This window comes from Salmo salar, chromosome ssa03, assembly GCF_905237065.1.
Source record: "Salmo salar chromosome ssa03, Ssal_v3.1, whole genome shotgun sequence".
In the NCBI taxonomy this organism is placed as follows: domain Eukaryota; kingdom Metazoa; phylum Chordata; class Actinopteri; order Salmoniformes; family Salmonidae; genus Salmo; species Salmo salar.
The window spans coordinates 88,286,370-88,303,107 of NC_059444.1; the positions used below are offsets into that span (position 1 = coordinate 88,286,370).

Sequence of the window (16,738 nt, forward strand, 5' to 3'; positions counted from 1 at the left end):
AATTTGATGTAATAAATGTATCACTAGCCACTTTAAATAATGCCACTTCATATAATGTTTACATACCCTACATTACTCATCTCATATGTATACACTGTACTCTATACCATCTACTGCATCTTGCCTATGCCGTTCTATACCATCACTCATTCATATATTTTTATGTGCATATTCTTATTCATTCCTTTACAGTTGTGTGTGTGTATAAGGTAATTGTTGTGAAATTGTTAGGTTAGATTACGCGTTGGATATTACTGCATTGTCGGAACTAGAAGCACAAGCATTTCGCTACACTCGCATTAACATCTGCTAACCATGTGTATGTGACAAATAAGATATGATTTGGATTTGATTTGATGATACCTGCATTATAACTGCACCACAATGCATGATACCGGCATTATAACTGCATCATAATACATGATACCTGCAGGCTTTAAGTGAAGTGTTACCATTACTTCACACGGGGACAATGCTACAGTAAATCAAGTATCTTATGCTACAACTCAAATACAATTGTATTTGTTACATGCTTCGTAAACAACAGGTGTAGATGAACAGTGAAATGTTTACTTGCGGGCCCTTTCCAACACTGCTGAGAGAAATAATAGAAAAATAATAACACGAGGAATAAATCCACAATGAGTAACGATAACTTGGCTATATATGTGGGGTAACAAGTCGATGTGCAGGGGTACGATGTAATTGAGGTAGAGAATAAACAGTAACAGCAGTGTATCCGATAAGTCAAAAGAGTTCATGCAAAAAGGGCCAATGCAGATAGTCCTTGTACCTATTGGTTAACTATTTAGCAGTCTTATGGCTTGGGGGGGGGGTATAAGCTGTTCAGGCTTGTTGGTTCCAGACTTGTGGGCAGTCCAATGAATGATTATGCTACTGAACATTACTGACCTGTGCAGTGAATGTGTGCTGCTTGTGTGTTGCAGTTGGTTGAAGGTGACCGAGTGCCTGACTGAAAAGAATCTGCCCACCTTTAAGCCAGGTGACAAGGTGAGGGTATATGTTTTGATACTGTATATTAAATTAAAAAGGATATTTCTCATATTACACTATCTACCTTTAAGTGGATTTGCTTGTTGTTTTATTCAAACCTAATCACACCTTTTCTATTCTTCATATGTCATCACCATCGGGCTTCAGTTGAAAGAAAAAGACTGTCAGGTGATTAAAGACAAGTTCAAGGTAAGACAAGGAGGCCAGATTCCTCCATGTACCTGAAGGATCTGTGTCAGTACTAGTGATGGGGGGGGGTTGATACAGATACATATCGAGATATTATCTTTGACGATATATCATATTGTATCGTTTTGACAATATCTGTCACGTCCTGACCATAGAAAGCTGTTATTTTCTATGGTAGAGTAGGTCAGGGCGTGACAGTTTTTTTTCTTCTAGTTTAGATTTTCTATGTTGTGATGTTCTAGTTTTGTATTTCTATGTTGGGTTTTTGTTTGGGATGATCTCCAATTAGAGGCAGCTGGTCATCGTTGTCTCTAATTGGAGATCATACTTAAGTAGGTGTTTTTCCCACCTGGGTTTGTGGGAGATTGTTTTTGAGTTAGTGTATGTTTAACCTCTTCGTCACGTTTGTTGTTTTTGTTCTTTAGTTTATTTTGTATGTATTGCATAGTTTCACAGTTTAATAAAGAAAATGTGGAACGATACACACGCTGCGCTTTGGTCCGCTTCTTCATCATACGACAACCGTGACAATATCGCAATATTATATTTGTGCTAGTTGGCTGTACTTGCATCAAAACTCCAGTATTTGTCCTTCATAGCTTGTTCTCCATCTTCATTTTAAATAAGGCGCCAATTTATTAGGGAAACAATTTGTTTTCAGCACTTTTTTATTTCCATGACTGATCAAAACTATTTTTCTCATGTATCTCTCTCGTCTCTCTGCAGCAGACATATGGTGAGCAATATGTTTGGAACATCGAATCGCAATAAAATCACAGTATCGAATAGCAATACATATAGAATCATGAGAATCACAATACATATAGAATCTTGAGAATCACAATACATATAGAATCATGAGAATCACAATACACATAGAATCATGAGAATCACAATACACATAGAATCATGAGAATCACAATACATATAGAATCATGAGAATCACAATACATATAGAATCATGAGAATCACAATACATATAGAATCATGAGAATCACAATACATATAGAATCATGACAATTGTGAGAATCACAATACAAATAGAATCATGAGAATCACAATACATATAGAATCATGAGAATCGTAATACATAACATATTGGCACCTAAGTATCGTGATAATATGGTATCGTGAGGCCCCTGGCAATTCCCAGGCCTAATCAGTACCATGTGACATCTCTACACAACAACCCTTATTCATACTCCAATCTACCATTCCAGTGTTTTAATTGCTATATTGTATTTACTTTGCCACCATGGCCTATTTGTTGCCTTTACCTCCCTTATCTCACCTCATTTGCTCACTTTGTATATAGACTTATTTTTCTACTGTATTATTGACTGTATGTTTGTTTTACTCCATGTGTAACTCTGTGTTGTTGTTTGTGTCGAACTGCTTTGCTTTATCTTGGCCAGGTCGCAGTTGTAAATGAGAACTTGTTCTCAACTTGCCTACCTGGTTAAATAAAGGTGAAATAAAATTAAAAAACATGGTGTAGCCGGAGGACAGCTAGTTTCTGTCTTCCTCTGGCTACATTGACTTCAGTACAAAACCTAGGAGGCTCATGGTTCTCACCCCCTTCCATAGACTAACACAACAATAAAGGCTCAGAAGGCGTGGGCCATCCCAGACAGAGAGCAGCGCCAGTCCATCTGTCAGGCCCAGAGAGAGATGGTGTCCAAGGCCTACACAGCCTTTCTGCTGAGGGAAGTCATGGCATATCATGGAGCTTATTACTGGAGACTGCTGCTGAATTCAGAATTGGCTCTTACTTCATAGCCCCTATTCTCTCGCTCTTACTCCCTATTCCCTATCCCCTACTCCCTAGCCCTTACTATTTTCTAGCTCTTACTCTCTAGCCCTTACTCCCTAGCCCTTACTCACTATTCCCTAGCTCTTACTCTCTAGCCCCTATTCTCAAGCCCCTACTCCCTAGCCCTTACTCCATATTCACTAGACCCTATTCACCAGCCCCTATTCCCTAGCCCCTACTCCCCAACCACTCCTGTAGATCTGAGCGGATTGGATGGATACAAGCATTATGGTAATGCCTTCTGATTGGCCTGGTGAACATGTTGTCGTGTTGCTTCTACCTATCCAATCCTCTTAGATCGGCAAGGGAATAGGGGGTCCATTTGGAATGCAGCACACATAAGGTGGTTGAATAAGTGATGCTTTTCAAATAGTGTAGGTGAAACTGGGATGTACCATGTATGTTTGGTCTCTATGTACAAGACGTGTTTTTTTATTCACCACTGTTCAATAGTGATATGCAGTAAGAATTTCATACAGAACACTGGTACCCTGATATTCCTTTATTATGGTCCTTTACCTTTACTTTATACAGATGTGACCATGCTGATTTCTCCAAACACCCTGAGAGATACCACAAATACAGCCCAGCGCAGGTGGAGGAGATGATCGTGAAACTATTTGATATCTCAGCCTGAGGTTGAGAACCTGCTTAGTTAGGAGATAATATAAGGCCTTCACACTGCCTCTATAGGAAATAACACACTGTTGATTTGTTTCCACACTACTAATACTACAGCTACAGTCCCCATTACATGTATTCATTAGAGTTCTAGGGCTCTATTCTGGGGATTATAGTGCTTCAGTCCCCATTACATGTATTCATTAGAGTCCTAATTGCTAAATGTATTATTCCACATGACTGGCTAGTTCTAAACATGTTTAAATAAATATTTTTAAAGCTCTACTTAAGAATAAACATTTATTACACCCAGAAACTCAAAAAACTAGCTTTTTGTTAGTGCTTGCAAAATTTCTGAAGACCCAAACACACCAATATTTATTGAAATATGGTTGTTAAATGCAAATAAAGAATTTATGACCAGAAATCTAATTGGTCGATCTCACATCGAGAACCAAAGGAGAAACATAAAATGATGAATGAGTAAATAATGAGGACGGTGAGATAGATACAGAAACAGATCAAGTCCACTTTGTTGGCAAAGCGATGGCGTCTTGCTTTTTTCTGGTCTTGTGCAGCCATTTTGTTGAGAAACTTCACCACCTCCTGGAAGGGTGTATTCTCTTCCTCTGAGGCATTCAGTTTGATGACAGTAATACCAGACTTGGATTCTAGACAACAGTAAATGAGAGAAAAAAGGATAACCTATTATTTATAACATGATTAAATAAAGATGTAAAAATGATTGACATTTTTGTAAAATGACAGTTTTCTGTGACAGATTAAAGATCAAATGTACTAGCTGGCCAGACCAGCGTACACGCAAGACAAATCGTAACAAGAAAATATTCTGGGAAAGACGTCAACTGCATGCTTTAACTGCAGCTAAAGGGTAAGAATGAAAAGGTTGTGCATCAATAAAATACAACTTGACTAGTTTATGGTGATGAAAGTAATTTATGGGGTACCCAGTAAAACTGGTTGCAATAACATCATTATCACGTCATGGTCAGGTTATAGCTGATTGTATAAGGATGTTTTGTTAATGTCTTCTTTGGCAACCATAAAAATATATTTTGCTCTGTGGGTAATTGAGATGACAGAAGAATGAAAAGGTTTACCCTCTTCATTGTCTGTGTCTTTAAGCAGCAAGTCTTTGGACTTGGAGAGGCTGCAGGGCCGGAGAGTACCACACTTAGCCAGACGTGTGAGCACCATAGACTGCAACGTGCTCAACACCAGGATGACCAAACAGAAACAGAAGTGCTTCCCTATGGAGAACAACGACAGAGAGAGATGTGTGAGTGTTATATGGTGGCAGAGAGGTACTGTGTACACGAAACCGACATCAGTGTGCTGCTAACAGTATAGCTTCCTTTACTGTCCTGTAACATACCGGGCTGGAAATAGTGAACCTCTGCTCACAACGGATCACTGTTGCTGTTCAGGATCACTGCTCCCAAACACGTGACCGTCCTTGACCACATACCAAACAATTGAGCTACAGAAAAATATCAAATTTGATAGCTCCCTTGGCGACATTTCAAGCTAGCTGTGAAATAAGCTTATGGAGCATTCTTAACTCTGTTACATACACACCCGTTGTAACAAAATGCTGTTTCATTCTGGTGCATTACACACAGGACACTCACGGATGATGGGGCTGCACTGGCCTCCTCCAGGCAGTAGGTCGTTGAGGATGATGAGGAACATGATGAAGCTGAGAACCAGTGTAACCTTGAATGAGATACGCTCGGCCCCTCCCAGCGGCAGGGCGAAGCTCACCACATCAGCCACAATGATCAGTATACTGGGCAGGACCAGGGACATAAACGGGTTTTCGGACCGCATTTTCAGCGACACCTGTGAAGACAGATGGGTAGGCCAGACTGAAATCATTTGTTTTTCGAGTTCTTGCATCTAAACGTATAGCATTTGTTTAAAATTGAAAGCGCATTACATTCCAAAATCAGACTTTGTCAGATGTTTTCAGAACTCAAAAGAAGCCTTGTGTCAATGAGTCCACATCCTTCACCATCGGTTTGCAGATCCAACTATGCCTTAACCCCAAATAAATGGGAAAAGAAACGCACTGCAAATTTGGACTGCAAATCTTTTTAATTAATTTGGAATTGTGGCATGTAGGTGGATCTACACAGTAGATAGCCTGGGATGTGTATTTATCTCAACGGAACAATACTTATGAAAATATCAGATAAATTTTTATTTAAGTGTATTGTATTTTTTCTGTGTAAATGTTTAAGCTCTGCCCTTAAAAATAGGAAGAGTAAAGTATCTTTACATGTCTCATAAAAAAACTACTGAAATCACCCGGAGCACTCACTAACCCATAGATAGTTGCGATCATCTCTGCCTCCTTTAGCATCGAGTTTCACGTTCTCGGTTAGCCAGTCCCCACGGTTTGCACTAGTTGTGCTCACAGCCCCAAAGTTCAGGAACATGCCACATCCTGGAAATGCAGATATTTTATACTAGTTCAGTCATTCAAAGATCATACCTTAGCTTCACACCCCTAAAAATCAGTTGACATCAAACTAAATAGGGAGTTGATTTGGCCATGAAATGCTGACAATTGCACGATTGCCCCGATCACTCCCATAGATTTTTTTTGTTTGTTAGTGATGGCTAAAGTTTGTAGTTGTTGTTCAGAGAACACTGAACCATGGAATACACTTTCTCCTGGCCCATAGACTACTTTCAGGGTGAGGAACCATCTAACATCAAGTTGTAAAAAAAAAAGCTTACAGGAGTAATCAAATAATAAGAATCTGGAAGATTTTTAAAGTGTTCCCGCTTTCAACATGCACACTAATAAAACACTGACTCCTCTCCTCCTGTTTCATACCGCTCAGAACACGTGTCTTCCACCGGGTGCACTTTTATAACCCCCAGTTCTCATGTCTATCGTCATGCAATACTGCTAAAACCATTTACCACAGTATCTATTTCGCTCTACTGACTTGAACTATACAACACATAAAAGCTTGCATTTGTTATGTTGTTTATCCTCTTACATCTAGACGTTCCGCTAGCGGAACACCTGCTCCAATATCCAATGATAGGCGTGGCGCGAATTACAAATTCCTCAAAAATACAAAAACTTCAATTTTTCAAACATATGACTATTTCACAGCATTTTAAAGATAAGACTCTCCTTTATCTAACCACACTGTCCGATTTCAAAAAGGCTTTACAACGAAAGCAAAACATTAGATTATGTCAGCAGAGTACCAAGCCAGAAATAATCAGACACCCATTTTTCAAGCTAGCATATAATGTCACAAAAACCCAGAAGACAGCTAAATGCAGCACTAACCTTTGATGATCTTCATCAGATGACAACCCTAGGACATTATGTTATACAATACATGCATGTTTTGTTCAATCAAGTTCATATTTATATCAAAAAACAGCTTTTTACATTAGCATGTGACTAGCATGTGACTAGCATTCCCACCGAACACTGCCGGTGAATTTACTAAATTACTCACGATAAACGTTCACAAAAAGCATAACAATTATTTTAAGAATTATAGATACAGAACTCTTCTATGCACTCGATATGTCCGATTTTAAAATAGCTTTTTGGTGAAAGCACATTTTGCAATATTCTAAGTACATAGCCCAGGCATCACGGGCTAGCTATTTAGACACCCGGCAAGTTTAGCACTCACCAATATCAGATTTACTATTATAAAAGATTGATTACCTTTTGTTGTCTTCGTCAGAATGCACTCCCAGGACTGCTACTTCAATAACAAATGTTGGTTTGGTCCAAAATAATCCATCGTTATATCCGAATAGCGGCGTTTTGTTCGTGCGTCCCAGACACTATCTGAAATGGTAAATCAGGGTTGTGCGCATGGCGCAATTCGTGACAAAAAAAATCTAAATATTCCATTACCGTACTTCGAAGCATGTCAACCGCTGTTTAAAATCCATTTTTATGCCATTTTTCTCGTAAAAAGCGATAATATTCCGACTGGGAATCTCCTTTTAGCTAAACAGAGGAAAGTAAACAAAGCTTTCGGTCGACGCGGGCACGAGCCTGAGTCTCACAGTACTGTAACCAGCCACTACCCAAACGCGCAATTTTTTTTCAGCCAGAGCCTGCAAAGCCACGATTCAGCTTTTTACCGCCTTCTGAGACCCTATGGCAGCCGTAGGAAGTGTCACGGGACAGCTAAGATCCTCACTCTTCAATAAACAGAGACAAGAAGAACGACACCTTGTCAGACAGGCCACTTCCTGCATGAAACCTTGTCAGGTTTTTGCCTGCCAAATGAGTTCTGTTATACTCACAGACACCATTCAAACAGTTTTAGAAACTTTAGGGTGTTTTCTATCCATATGTAATAAGTATATGCATATTCTAGTTACTGGGTAGGAGTGGTAACCAGATTAAATCGGGTACGTTTTTTATCCAGCAGTGAAAATACTGCCCCCTAGCCATAACAGGTTAAATAATTCTTATTCGTGCTTAACGTATTCATTTACCTTATTTAATTTGGGAGATAACTTAGGCCTACATTAAAGATTGTCCATCGTTATTATCATTTACAAAGGATGGTATAATGGTCGTTTTTTTCCCTCCTGAAAATTGAGCCAAAAATCAAGGACTGAACCAAATCAAAATGTTTGAACCATTACATCCCTAATATTCACTGTGTCCAGCCCAAAAGGCCAATTGGGTCTGCAGCATGCTGCACCGGCCCAAACACACCTCTGTTACCACAAACCTGGAAGGGACGGACTATCAGGTACAATGATGTATATATACACTGTCCAGTAGAGGACTGATGGGGGGGCGCTGTGTTGAACCACCGTGCCTCCATCGTGGCACTCCCCCCACCATTGTATTTTTGTTTGGAAGCATTTGTTAATGTCTACATTTGTCTTTGCCACATTAATTATTTTACAGACTCCATAGAAACATATTGAATAACAGCTTCATACATGGATACACAGATAGTATTTAGCCCCTTAATTTAGGGGCTAAATACTATCTCCATATATTCTTGCATACATTTTTTTTTTAAACCTTTAAACTAGTCTTGTGAGGCATGTGGGTGTTCGTGTTCCGTGTTCGTGAGAGACCTTTCCATAGAAGGGTCATAGTGTAGCCCAAACTGTTCGGATGCTACAGACAGAAGTTGGCATATCGGCTGTACTGACTTCAGACCAGTCCTGTGACTGTTGTGGGGGTCATAGAGCAAAACGGAGAGAACTGTCATGTTCCTGAGAGTCTCATCTTAAATGTTTGTAGGCCAAACGGTATGGACGCTACAGACATTTTTGTGAGAAGACCGATTTTCGGGATGTCTCGTGGTCTGATAAACACCGCCCTAGCTCTTTCACCTTTCATCGCAGATGCGGAAGGGCGATATCGGCAGGCGCAGTGGATTGAAACGCATTTCATACGAAAAACATATCTATTTTAAATGTACTGATTTTTATGGGGATTATTATGCTAATTCGATTTCCACGGGGTCGTGGACATCGACTTTAGGGGAGTTTTAAAGTATACTTTTTTGAGATTACTAATGTTACTGTCACCACAACAACAAAATAATACTTAAATACATGTAATTTTGTACTTTAAACATTTAATTGAAATACTGTATAATTACATTCATTCCTATGGAGCACTGCTCCTACTGGGGAGTGGCTTTAAAGCCTCTCAATGGCCAATACATAGCATCAGCAATCCAGGGTTGATATACCCCTTGATTTATTCTAAAAAATAAATGTGTTACACATCTGAATTTTGGGGATTTTCTCCCATTTTTCCCTGCAGATTTTCTCAAGTTAGATGGGGAGCGGTGATGAACAGCAATTTACGTTTTTTTCAATGAGATTCAAGTCTGGGCTTTGACTGGGCCACTCAAGGACTTTCATATTCTTGTTCTGAAGCCATTCCATCGTTGTTTTGGCTGTAAATATTCACCCCCAGTCTAAGGTTGTTTGCACTCTGAAGCAGGTGCTCATCAAGGATGCATTTGGCTCCATTCAATGTTCTCTCTATCCTTACCAGTCTCTCAATCCCTGCTGCTCAACAGGGTAGGGATGGCGATAGAGGGTGATGAGCTGTGCCTGGTTTTCTCCAGACATAGTGGTTTGCATTCAGGCTAAAGAGTTCAATTTTTGTCTCATCAGACCACAGAATATTTTTGCCTTATTCTCTTGAGTCTTTCATGTGCCTTTTTGCAAACTCCAGACGTGCTGTCATGTGCCTTTTTCTCAGGAGTGGCTTCCGTCTGGCCACTCTCCTATAAATCCCAGATTGGTGAAGTGCTGTAGAGACTGTTGTGCTTCTGGCAGGTTCTCCCATCTCAGCCAAGAAACTCTGTAGTTCTGTCAGAGTGGTCATTGAGTTCTTGGTTACCTCCCTGACCAAGGTCCTTCTTGCCTGGTTTCTCAGTTTGATTTGACAGCCAGCTCTAGGCAGAGTCTGGGTAGTTCCATATATTTTTTATTTCCCAATGATGTTGACCACTGTGCTCTTGGAAACTTTCAACACTCTAGAAATTATTTTATACCCTTCCCCAGATATATGCCTCATCACAATTCCCGGAGATCTACGGACAGTTCCTAGGACTTTATGGTATAGTTTCTGCTCTGACATGCACTGTCAACTATGGGACCTTACATAGACAGGTGGATAGTGACATCTCAAGGATGATCAAAGGAAGATGGATGCACCTGAGCTCAATTTGTAGTGTCATAGGAAAGGGGTGTGAATAATTATGTAAATTCGATTTCTGTATTTCATTTTTTATTAATATGCAAACATTTCTAAAGACTTTCTCACTTTGTCATTATGGGGTATTGCGTGTAGATGGGTGAGAGAAACAATATGTTTAATTCATTTTGAATTCAGGCTGTAACAACAAAATGTGGAATAAGTCAAGGTGTATGAATACTTTCTGAAGGCACTGTACATCATTGGTAGGGAGGACAGTCAGGGAGCATATAAAACTCCAAAGATGACAAAAACTGAATTGCATCATATACGGAATTGCAGTAGGCTATACAGATTAAAACAACTACATTTTAGTTGTTTTTGGTAACATCTTGTTTTTAATAAGATCTTTGGTAAGTAATAGTGCGCAATAGCTGTTTAGCAGACAGAATGAGGATTGAAATGATGCACTTACCTTTAAGTGCCCATACATTGATGGCGATGGGGCAGAAATTTGAAGCGAAGGGGTTATTGTACAGATTGACCTCACAGCCCACCACAGTGTTCATGATGACCATGTGCTCTATAGTCCCGTTGCTGTGCACCAGCAAATCCTTGTTGCTGTGCTTTATCGTTGTTTGCACTCTTTAGACATGAGAGGTTGAGGACAGACAACTGAGGATTGATCTACTAAAACTGTCACAACTAAACATTTGGCCACAAAATAAATACTGTATCTCTAATTAATTTCTGTAGATGTTTCACTCACTATTTAGAAGATCATGTTATAAAAGGAATCAAGAATAAATTCAATATGACATAAGTTATTGTATTCTGTTGTAAGTGGACTCACCCATTAGTCACATGGAGTTCAGGAGTCCAGATTTTGCTGACAGGCAGGACCACCATATCATGATGATAGACTGATGTGTCCCATGATAAGTCAGGGTCTTCCCAAGACTGTAGTTTAGAAACAATCATACTGAGTAGTATTACAAAATGTCACATTTACTTGAATGTCTCGCTGAATTTATGTATGTGTACTTACCAGCATAACTTGCAGATGACTCTCGAAGCGGAGATCTTTTGTGTCCTATTTAGAAGATAATAAGGGATAAATGCCAACGTTCTGTACATTACCTTGGAAAGAAACGGGGGAGCATGTGTTATATTGTTGTAAGTATGTTGAAGAGAGGGAAAGATGGAAGTGTAGGGTCATTGGGGTTGGGGGGGTTTGGAAGGGATTTTGGGGATGGGGAGGGTCTATTATTAGTTAGTAGAGCTCTTTTTTTTCACAGAAGTACTAAGTTAGGTAGGATGATTTAGAAATATTGTAAACCGTGATTGACCTCACACTCCAGCACAGTAGGTGGCGGCATGCACCTTTAATGTTGGTTTGCGGACCGCCATTATATCAGAGAAGAAGATGATTACCTTGGAAATAATGGCCGACACGGAGTCAAGTCCCTTTGCAGTTTATTTTTCCAAGGTAATGTACAGAACTGAGGAGTTTATCCCACAGTTGCCAGAGAAAATACTAAAGCACACATTTACTGCTAGAAATACTATTTTTTCGTTAATGCTTTTCTTTTTATAAGATAATTCATACATTCTCATCTTTTGATTGCTAGAGACCCAGTTGTTTGATTAGTTGGATATTTATGGACGCAACCAAGTTGTTCGTTCTATTTGTTGTGCTCGCTGGCAACGTTTTTGCAGTGGTGGAAAAAGTACTCAATTGTCATACTTGAGTAACTTTCTATTAAGGTATACTTTACTTTTATACTATACTTTTACTCAAGAAGTCACCCAGTAAAATACTACTTGAGTAAAAGTAAAAAAGTATTTGGTTCTAAATATATTTAAGTATCAAAAGTCAATGTAATTGCTAAAATATACTTAAGTATCAAAAGTGAAAGTATAAATACATTCCTTATATTAAGCAAAGCAGATGGCACCATTTTGTTTTTAAAATGTATGGACAGCCAGCGGTACACTCCAACACTAAGACATAATTTACAAACGATGCATTTGTGTTTAGTGAGTCTGCCAGATCAGAGGCAGTAGGGATCAGCAGGGATGTTTACTTGATAAGTGAGTGACTTGGAACATTTTCCTGTGTTGCTAAGCATTCAACATATAACGAGTATTTTTGGGTGTCAGGGAAAATGTATGGAGTAAAACGTTTTTATTTCATTATTATTTGTATTTTCTGTAGGAATGTGGTGACGTTTTCAAAAATAGAAATAGTAAAGTACACATACCGCAAAAAACTACTTAAGTAGTACTTTAAAGTATTTTTACTTAATTACTTTACTTAATTACTTTTGTCCCTTTCTTGCTAGTTAGCCAATAAGCTATGGCTAACACAGTCAATCTCTGCAGTCAGAATAACAGCAAAGTAGCTGCATTTGCGTTTGTGTAATCTTTTTTCTATTGACATTAATTTGGATACACCCATAACAATGAGCTGATCATACCTGATTTTGCCTGGCATAGCTAAAAATGTTGCCTTTCCGTCAGGACGCTCGACACTGTTCATTACGAGGAGATCGCATTGCATATCAAACACTAGGCTAGAAGCTAGCTAGATAGTGTGTTGCTAGCAAATCTGCCGATATGGGAACCTAATTCAAAAACACCAGTTGCTGAAAACAGCTGGTCAAACTAGAAACGTGGGAGGATTTGACAGCATAGCGCCGCCGTCAAGACTGCAAAAATGTATTTTCGTCACTCAACACATTAGGTCATCAGATGCTCAAAAAAATAAGTCTGCAAAAACAAATCAAGGCTGGCTAGGTACGTTTTTCCTTGTTGTACCTGCGTTTACAATGTATCCAATTTCAGGTTTGTGTGGTTGTTGATTTAGCTTTCTGTAACTTTGTAGCAAGTACGGACTGTGTGTGTAGGGAAATAATGAATCATGATTGCATGGTGTGCCAATTTATTTTCCAACTAGCACAATATATTTTTCAACTGTCCCGTTAGCTGGTTTTAATGTCCATTTTAGTAAGGCCCTTTCAGCCAATTAGAAATGAGTATTCAACAACGCTGTGGTATAATTAATAATCACAATGATATAACTGTCAATATGTGATCTCTGAAACTCATCACATTGTACAAAACTCAATTAAAAGGAACGGAAAGGGACTTACGACAGACAGAGTTTCATACACTATTAACGGCACACTGATTTTTGAGCTGCATGATGGAGACTGTGGCTGACTCAGAGCTTCTTTCGCAATCAGCATGCTGGCCAGACATCGACGGGTCGTACAGGATGGTGTGGTTACACTGGATGAAGTGGCTGTGTCGAATGGTTGGTCTACACTGTCTGTATTGGATGCATTGCCTGGAGTCATTTCACTGGCTAAAATGGCTGCATTGGATGGAGGGTCTGCTGCAGACACTGTGGAACCAGAGACGGGTATATCATTTCAGAATAATACATTGGATTTATATAGCGCTTTTCTAGGACCCAATGATGCCTTCCAATAGTTCAACAACACAGTACAATAAATACAATGCGACTTAATTTAGATTACGTTTAAGGTTGTTGTCTTGCTTCATGGTAGCAGAAATACTTTAAGAAATGAGGAGATAGGAATCTCATTGGTCAATGAATGGAGGAACGTATAACGCTCCGCCCATTAGACAATCGCAGTCACGTTGTCAGATGCTGTGTCACGCGGTTAAACTAATCGCCCCGAAATCCCTTGTAGAAAGTTAGATCCTAGACTCATAACCTGTTTATTTTCTTAAGTACGTAATGTCACAAATCAAAAAGAAGTTTAATATCTCTTAATAAAGTTTTCTTCATGTAATTCATTCTAATGTTGGGTTTTTGAGCTGGCGCCCAATTGACTCCCATTCCCTCATTGAAGGAGTGCACTCCTTGTCCCATATTTACCCAGAATGCACTGTGCGGCCAATTGACAACGCATGGACATTGTACATAATGGGCGTTAATACGAATCAAATGGAGTTTCCCATCTCTCCATTTAGAGTATTTCTGATGGCTTCACAGTAGTGACTCAATAAGTGTGAAAAGTGATCTAAACCTGGTACTCTAAATCAGTTATACTGGAGCGATAATGGACTAGAGATAAGAGTACCAGGTTTAGATCAAACAACATACTACGTTGCCAGCTTTTAGTGCAACATGTTATACAGCTTCAATACACTTAAATGTATTTGAATATTTTATTTGTAATTGTTTTCATGACTTTAGTAAGATAATCTGTTTGAAAGGCAATGTGCTGCATTTTTCACACGCAGCCCAAGCAGTGCGTCAAAATGGGACGAGGCAGTTTTGAATATTTCAGTTTGCGATAACCGTTTGAAACGCTTGTTTCGCAATGTTTACTTAAAATCTGCTAATAGGAACGATGAAGACGATATTCTTCTACTGTAATTTGTGCCTGTTTAAGAGAAGAAAAATGGAGCCTAATATCTTACCTGTTAGCAAGAGTAGAGAGAAGAGACAACATTTCAGCATGCTGTGTTCCATGGGTCTCATCCCTGCACGGTCACAGTCTTAGTAGAAATGATGACGAGTTTCCTCCAATGAAACGGTTAGAAGAAGGACTGAAAACCTACCTTTTAGCTGCTTAGTGATCACCACTTGCCTTCTCCTGTCCTCTCTAGCCAATGCCTCACCTGGGATGACCCTTATAAAGGCTACTCTGGAACATTTGGTCACAGCAGTTTTCCACAAGAACATACACCCCCACAAACTGTCTACATTGGAATATTATCCTCGATATTGTACAGGATGTGCTTGGCTATAATCCCAAAATAATGAGTTTTTAAATGAACCTCCCAGGATTAATTTCACCATCTTGTATAAACAACAACCATAACAGACTGGTAATTAATAATTACTGTGACTGGTCAGAAGCGGATATACTGCACCTCCACCTGCCTCTAAACCCTATAGTTAGCTATATGTTTCACTGGACCTCAATAGGACCGTAGGCTGTTATCATATTGTTGAGCATACAGACTTCATACAGACAATAATACAAAAGGGACTGAGTTGGTTTATTAGAAAAAAGACAAAGCATTGTGGTTTCAGTGGTACTGCTTTCTCTCTGGGTAATGGAGAAAGGTTGCTATCTCCTCACTAGTGGTTCATAAAGCAGCTTGTTTTGACAGCTGGTAATGGACTAATTGTCTGGACATATGAAACTACCCACAGTTTAAATTAGAGAGTAACTCTGATGTAATAGTGTTTATGTATAGCATCAGAAGGGTTCAAATCAAATGTATTTATAAAGCCCTTCTTACATCAGCTGATATCTGAAAGTGCTGTACAGAAACCCAGCCTAAAACCCCAAACAGCAAGCAATGCAGGTGTAGAAGCACGGTGGCTAGGAAAAACTCCCTAGAAAGGCCAGAACCTAGGAAGAAACCTAGAGAGGAACCAGGCTATGAGGGGTGGCCAGTCCTCTTCTGGCTGTGCCAGGTGGAGATTATAACAGAACATGGCCAAGATGTTCAAAAGTTCAAAGGTGACCAGCAGGGTCAAATAATAATAATCACAGTGGTTGTCGAGGGTGCAACAGGTCAGAACCTCAGGAGTAAATGTCAGTTGGCTTTTCATAGCCGATCATTCAGAGTATCTCTACCACTCCTGCTGTCTCTAGAGAGTTGAAAACAGCAGGTCTGGGACAGGTAGCACGTCTGGTGAACAGGTCAGGATTCCATAGCCGCAGGCAGAACAGTTGAAACTGGAGCAGATGGCAGCTTTATAGATGCCGACTTGATGGAACAGCTGGGGCTTTCCAAGGAGAAGTTACCGGAAGCCATTGAAGCAACCACTCTGGACGGCAGTAGTCTGGCACGTATCACTATGAGGACTGAACCGGTTAAGATGTTGTTGTCAGGGAATCATTCAGAGGTTATCTCCTTCTTCATTCTGCCTTCTCCCCATGTTCCTCTGGTTCTTGGATACGCCTGGCTGAGAGAACACAATCCCACATTCGATTGGGTGACTGGCAAGGTAACTAGTTGGAGCACTGAATGTCATGCTAACTGCCTGAAGACGGCCTATTCCCATTCTGTTCCAAGTCAGGTCAGTTATTCTAACCCCCCAGATTTGTCCCTGGTTCCTGAAACATATCACAAATTGGGTGAAGTGTTCAGTAAGCAGAAGGCTCTGTCACTTCCTCCCCACCGACCTTATGATTGTTCCATTAACCTGTTCCCTGGAGCTGCCTATCCCAAGGGACGGTTATACAGTATCTCTCTACCTGAACGGGTAGCTTTGGAGACCTACATAAAGGAGTCTCTAGCTGCTGGTCTCATTCGTCCCTCGTCATCACCCCTGGGGGCAGGATTCTTTTTTGTGAGTAAGAAGGATGGCTCTCTTCGACCTTGTATTGATTATCGGGGGT

At 39.8% G+C, this 16,738-nt stretch overlaps 1 protein-coding gene and 2 long non-coding RNA genes across 3 annotated transcripts; 2 read left to right on the forward strand and 1 right to left on the reverse strand.

Annotated features, from left to right (window-relative positions):
- Positions 1 to 914: 914 nt before the first annotated feature.
- Positions 915 to 2,906, forward strand: LOC123741739 (uncharacterized). Its single transcript, XR_006769268.1, has 3 exons — positions 915 to 1,011; positions 1,162 to 1,203; positions 2,791 to 2,906. It is a non-coding gene; the product is annotated as an uncharacterized lncRNA (long non-coding RNA).
- A 597-nt stretch (positions 2,907 to 3,503) lies between these two features.
- Positions 3,504 to 11,427, reverse strand: LOC106602064 (5-hydroxytryptamine receptor 3A). Its single transcript, XM_014194517.2, has 7 exons — positions 11,389 to 11,427; positions 11,194 to 11,300; positions 10,816 to 10,985; positions 5,986 to 6,107; positions 5,290 to 5,500; positions 4,759 to 4,908; positions 3,504 to 4,308 (listed from the first exon to the last, which is right to left on the reverse strand). The coding sequence occupies exons 1-7, from the start codon at positions 11,392 to 11,394 to the stop codon at positions 4,052 to 4,054; spliced, it is 1,023 nt and encodes a 340-aa protein (XP_014049992.1). The 5' UTR covers positions 11,395 to 11,427; the 3' UTR covers positions 3,504 to 4,051.
- Positions 4,289 to 6,487, forward strand: LOC123741738 (uncharacterized). Its single transcript, XR_006769267.1, has 3 exons — positions 4,289 to 4,529; positions 4,787 to 4,937; positions 5,281 to 6,487. It is a non-coding gene; the product is annotated as an uncharacterized lncRNA (long non-coding RNA).
- Positions 11,428 to 16,738: the final 5,311 nt, after the last annotated feature.

What these genes read in the sequence shown, in the direction of transcription:
- LOC106602064 (XM_014194517.2), bottom strand. An exon ending in CAATGTATGGGCACTTAAAG is followed by an intron (nt 6,108 to 10,815) that starts GTAAGTGCATCA and finishes CTGCATTTCCAG; the next exon opens with GATGTGGCATGTTCCTGAAC. An exon ending in CCAGTGCAGCCCCATCATCC is followed by an intron (nt 4,909 to 5,289) that starts GTGAGTGTCCTG and finishes TGTTCTCCATAG; the next exon opens with GGAAGCACTTCTGTTTCTGT.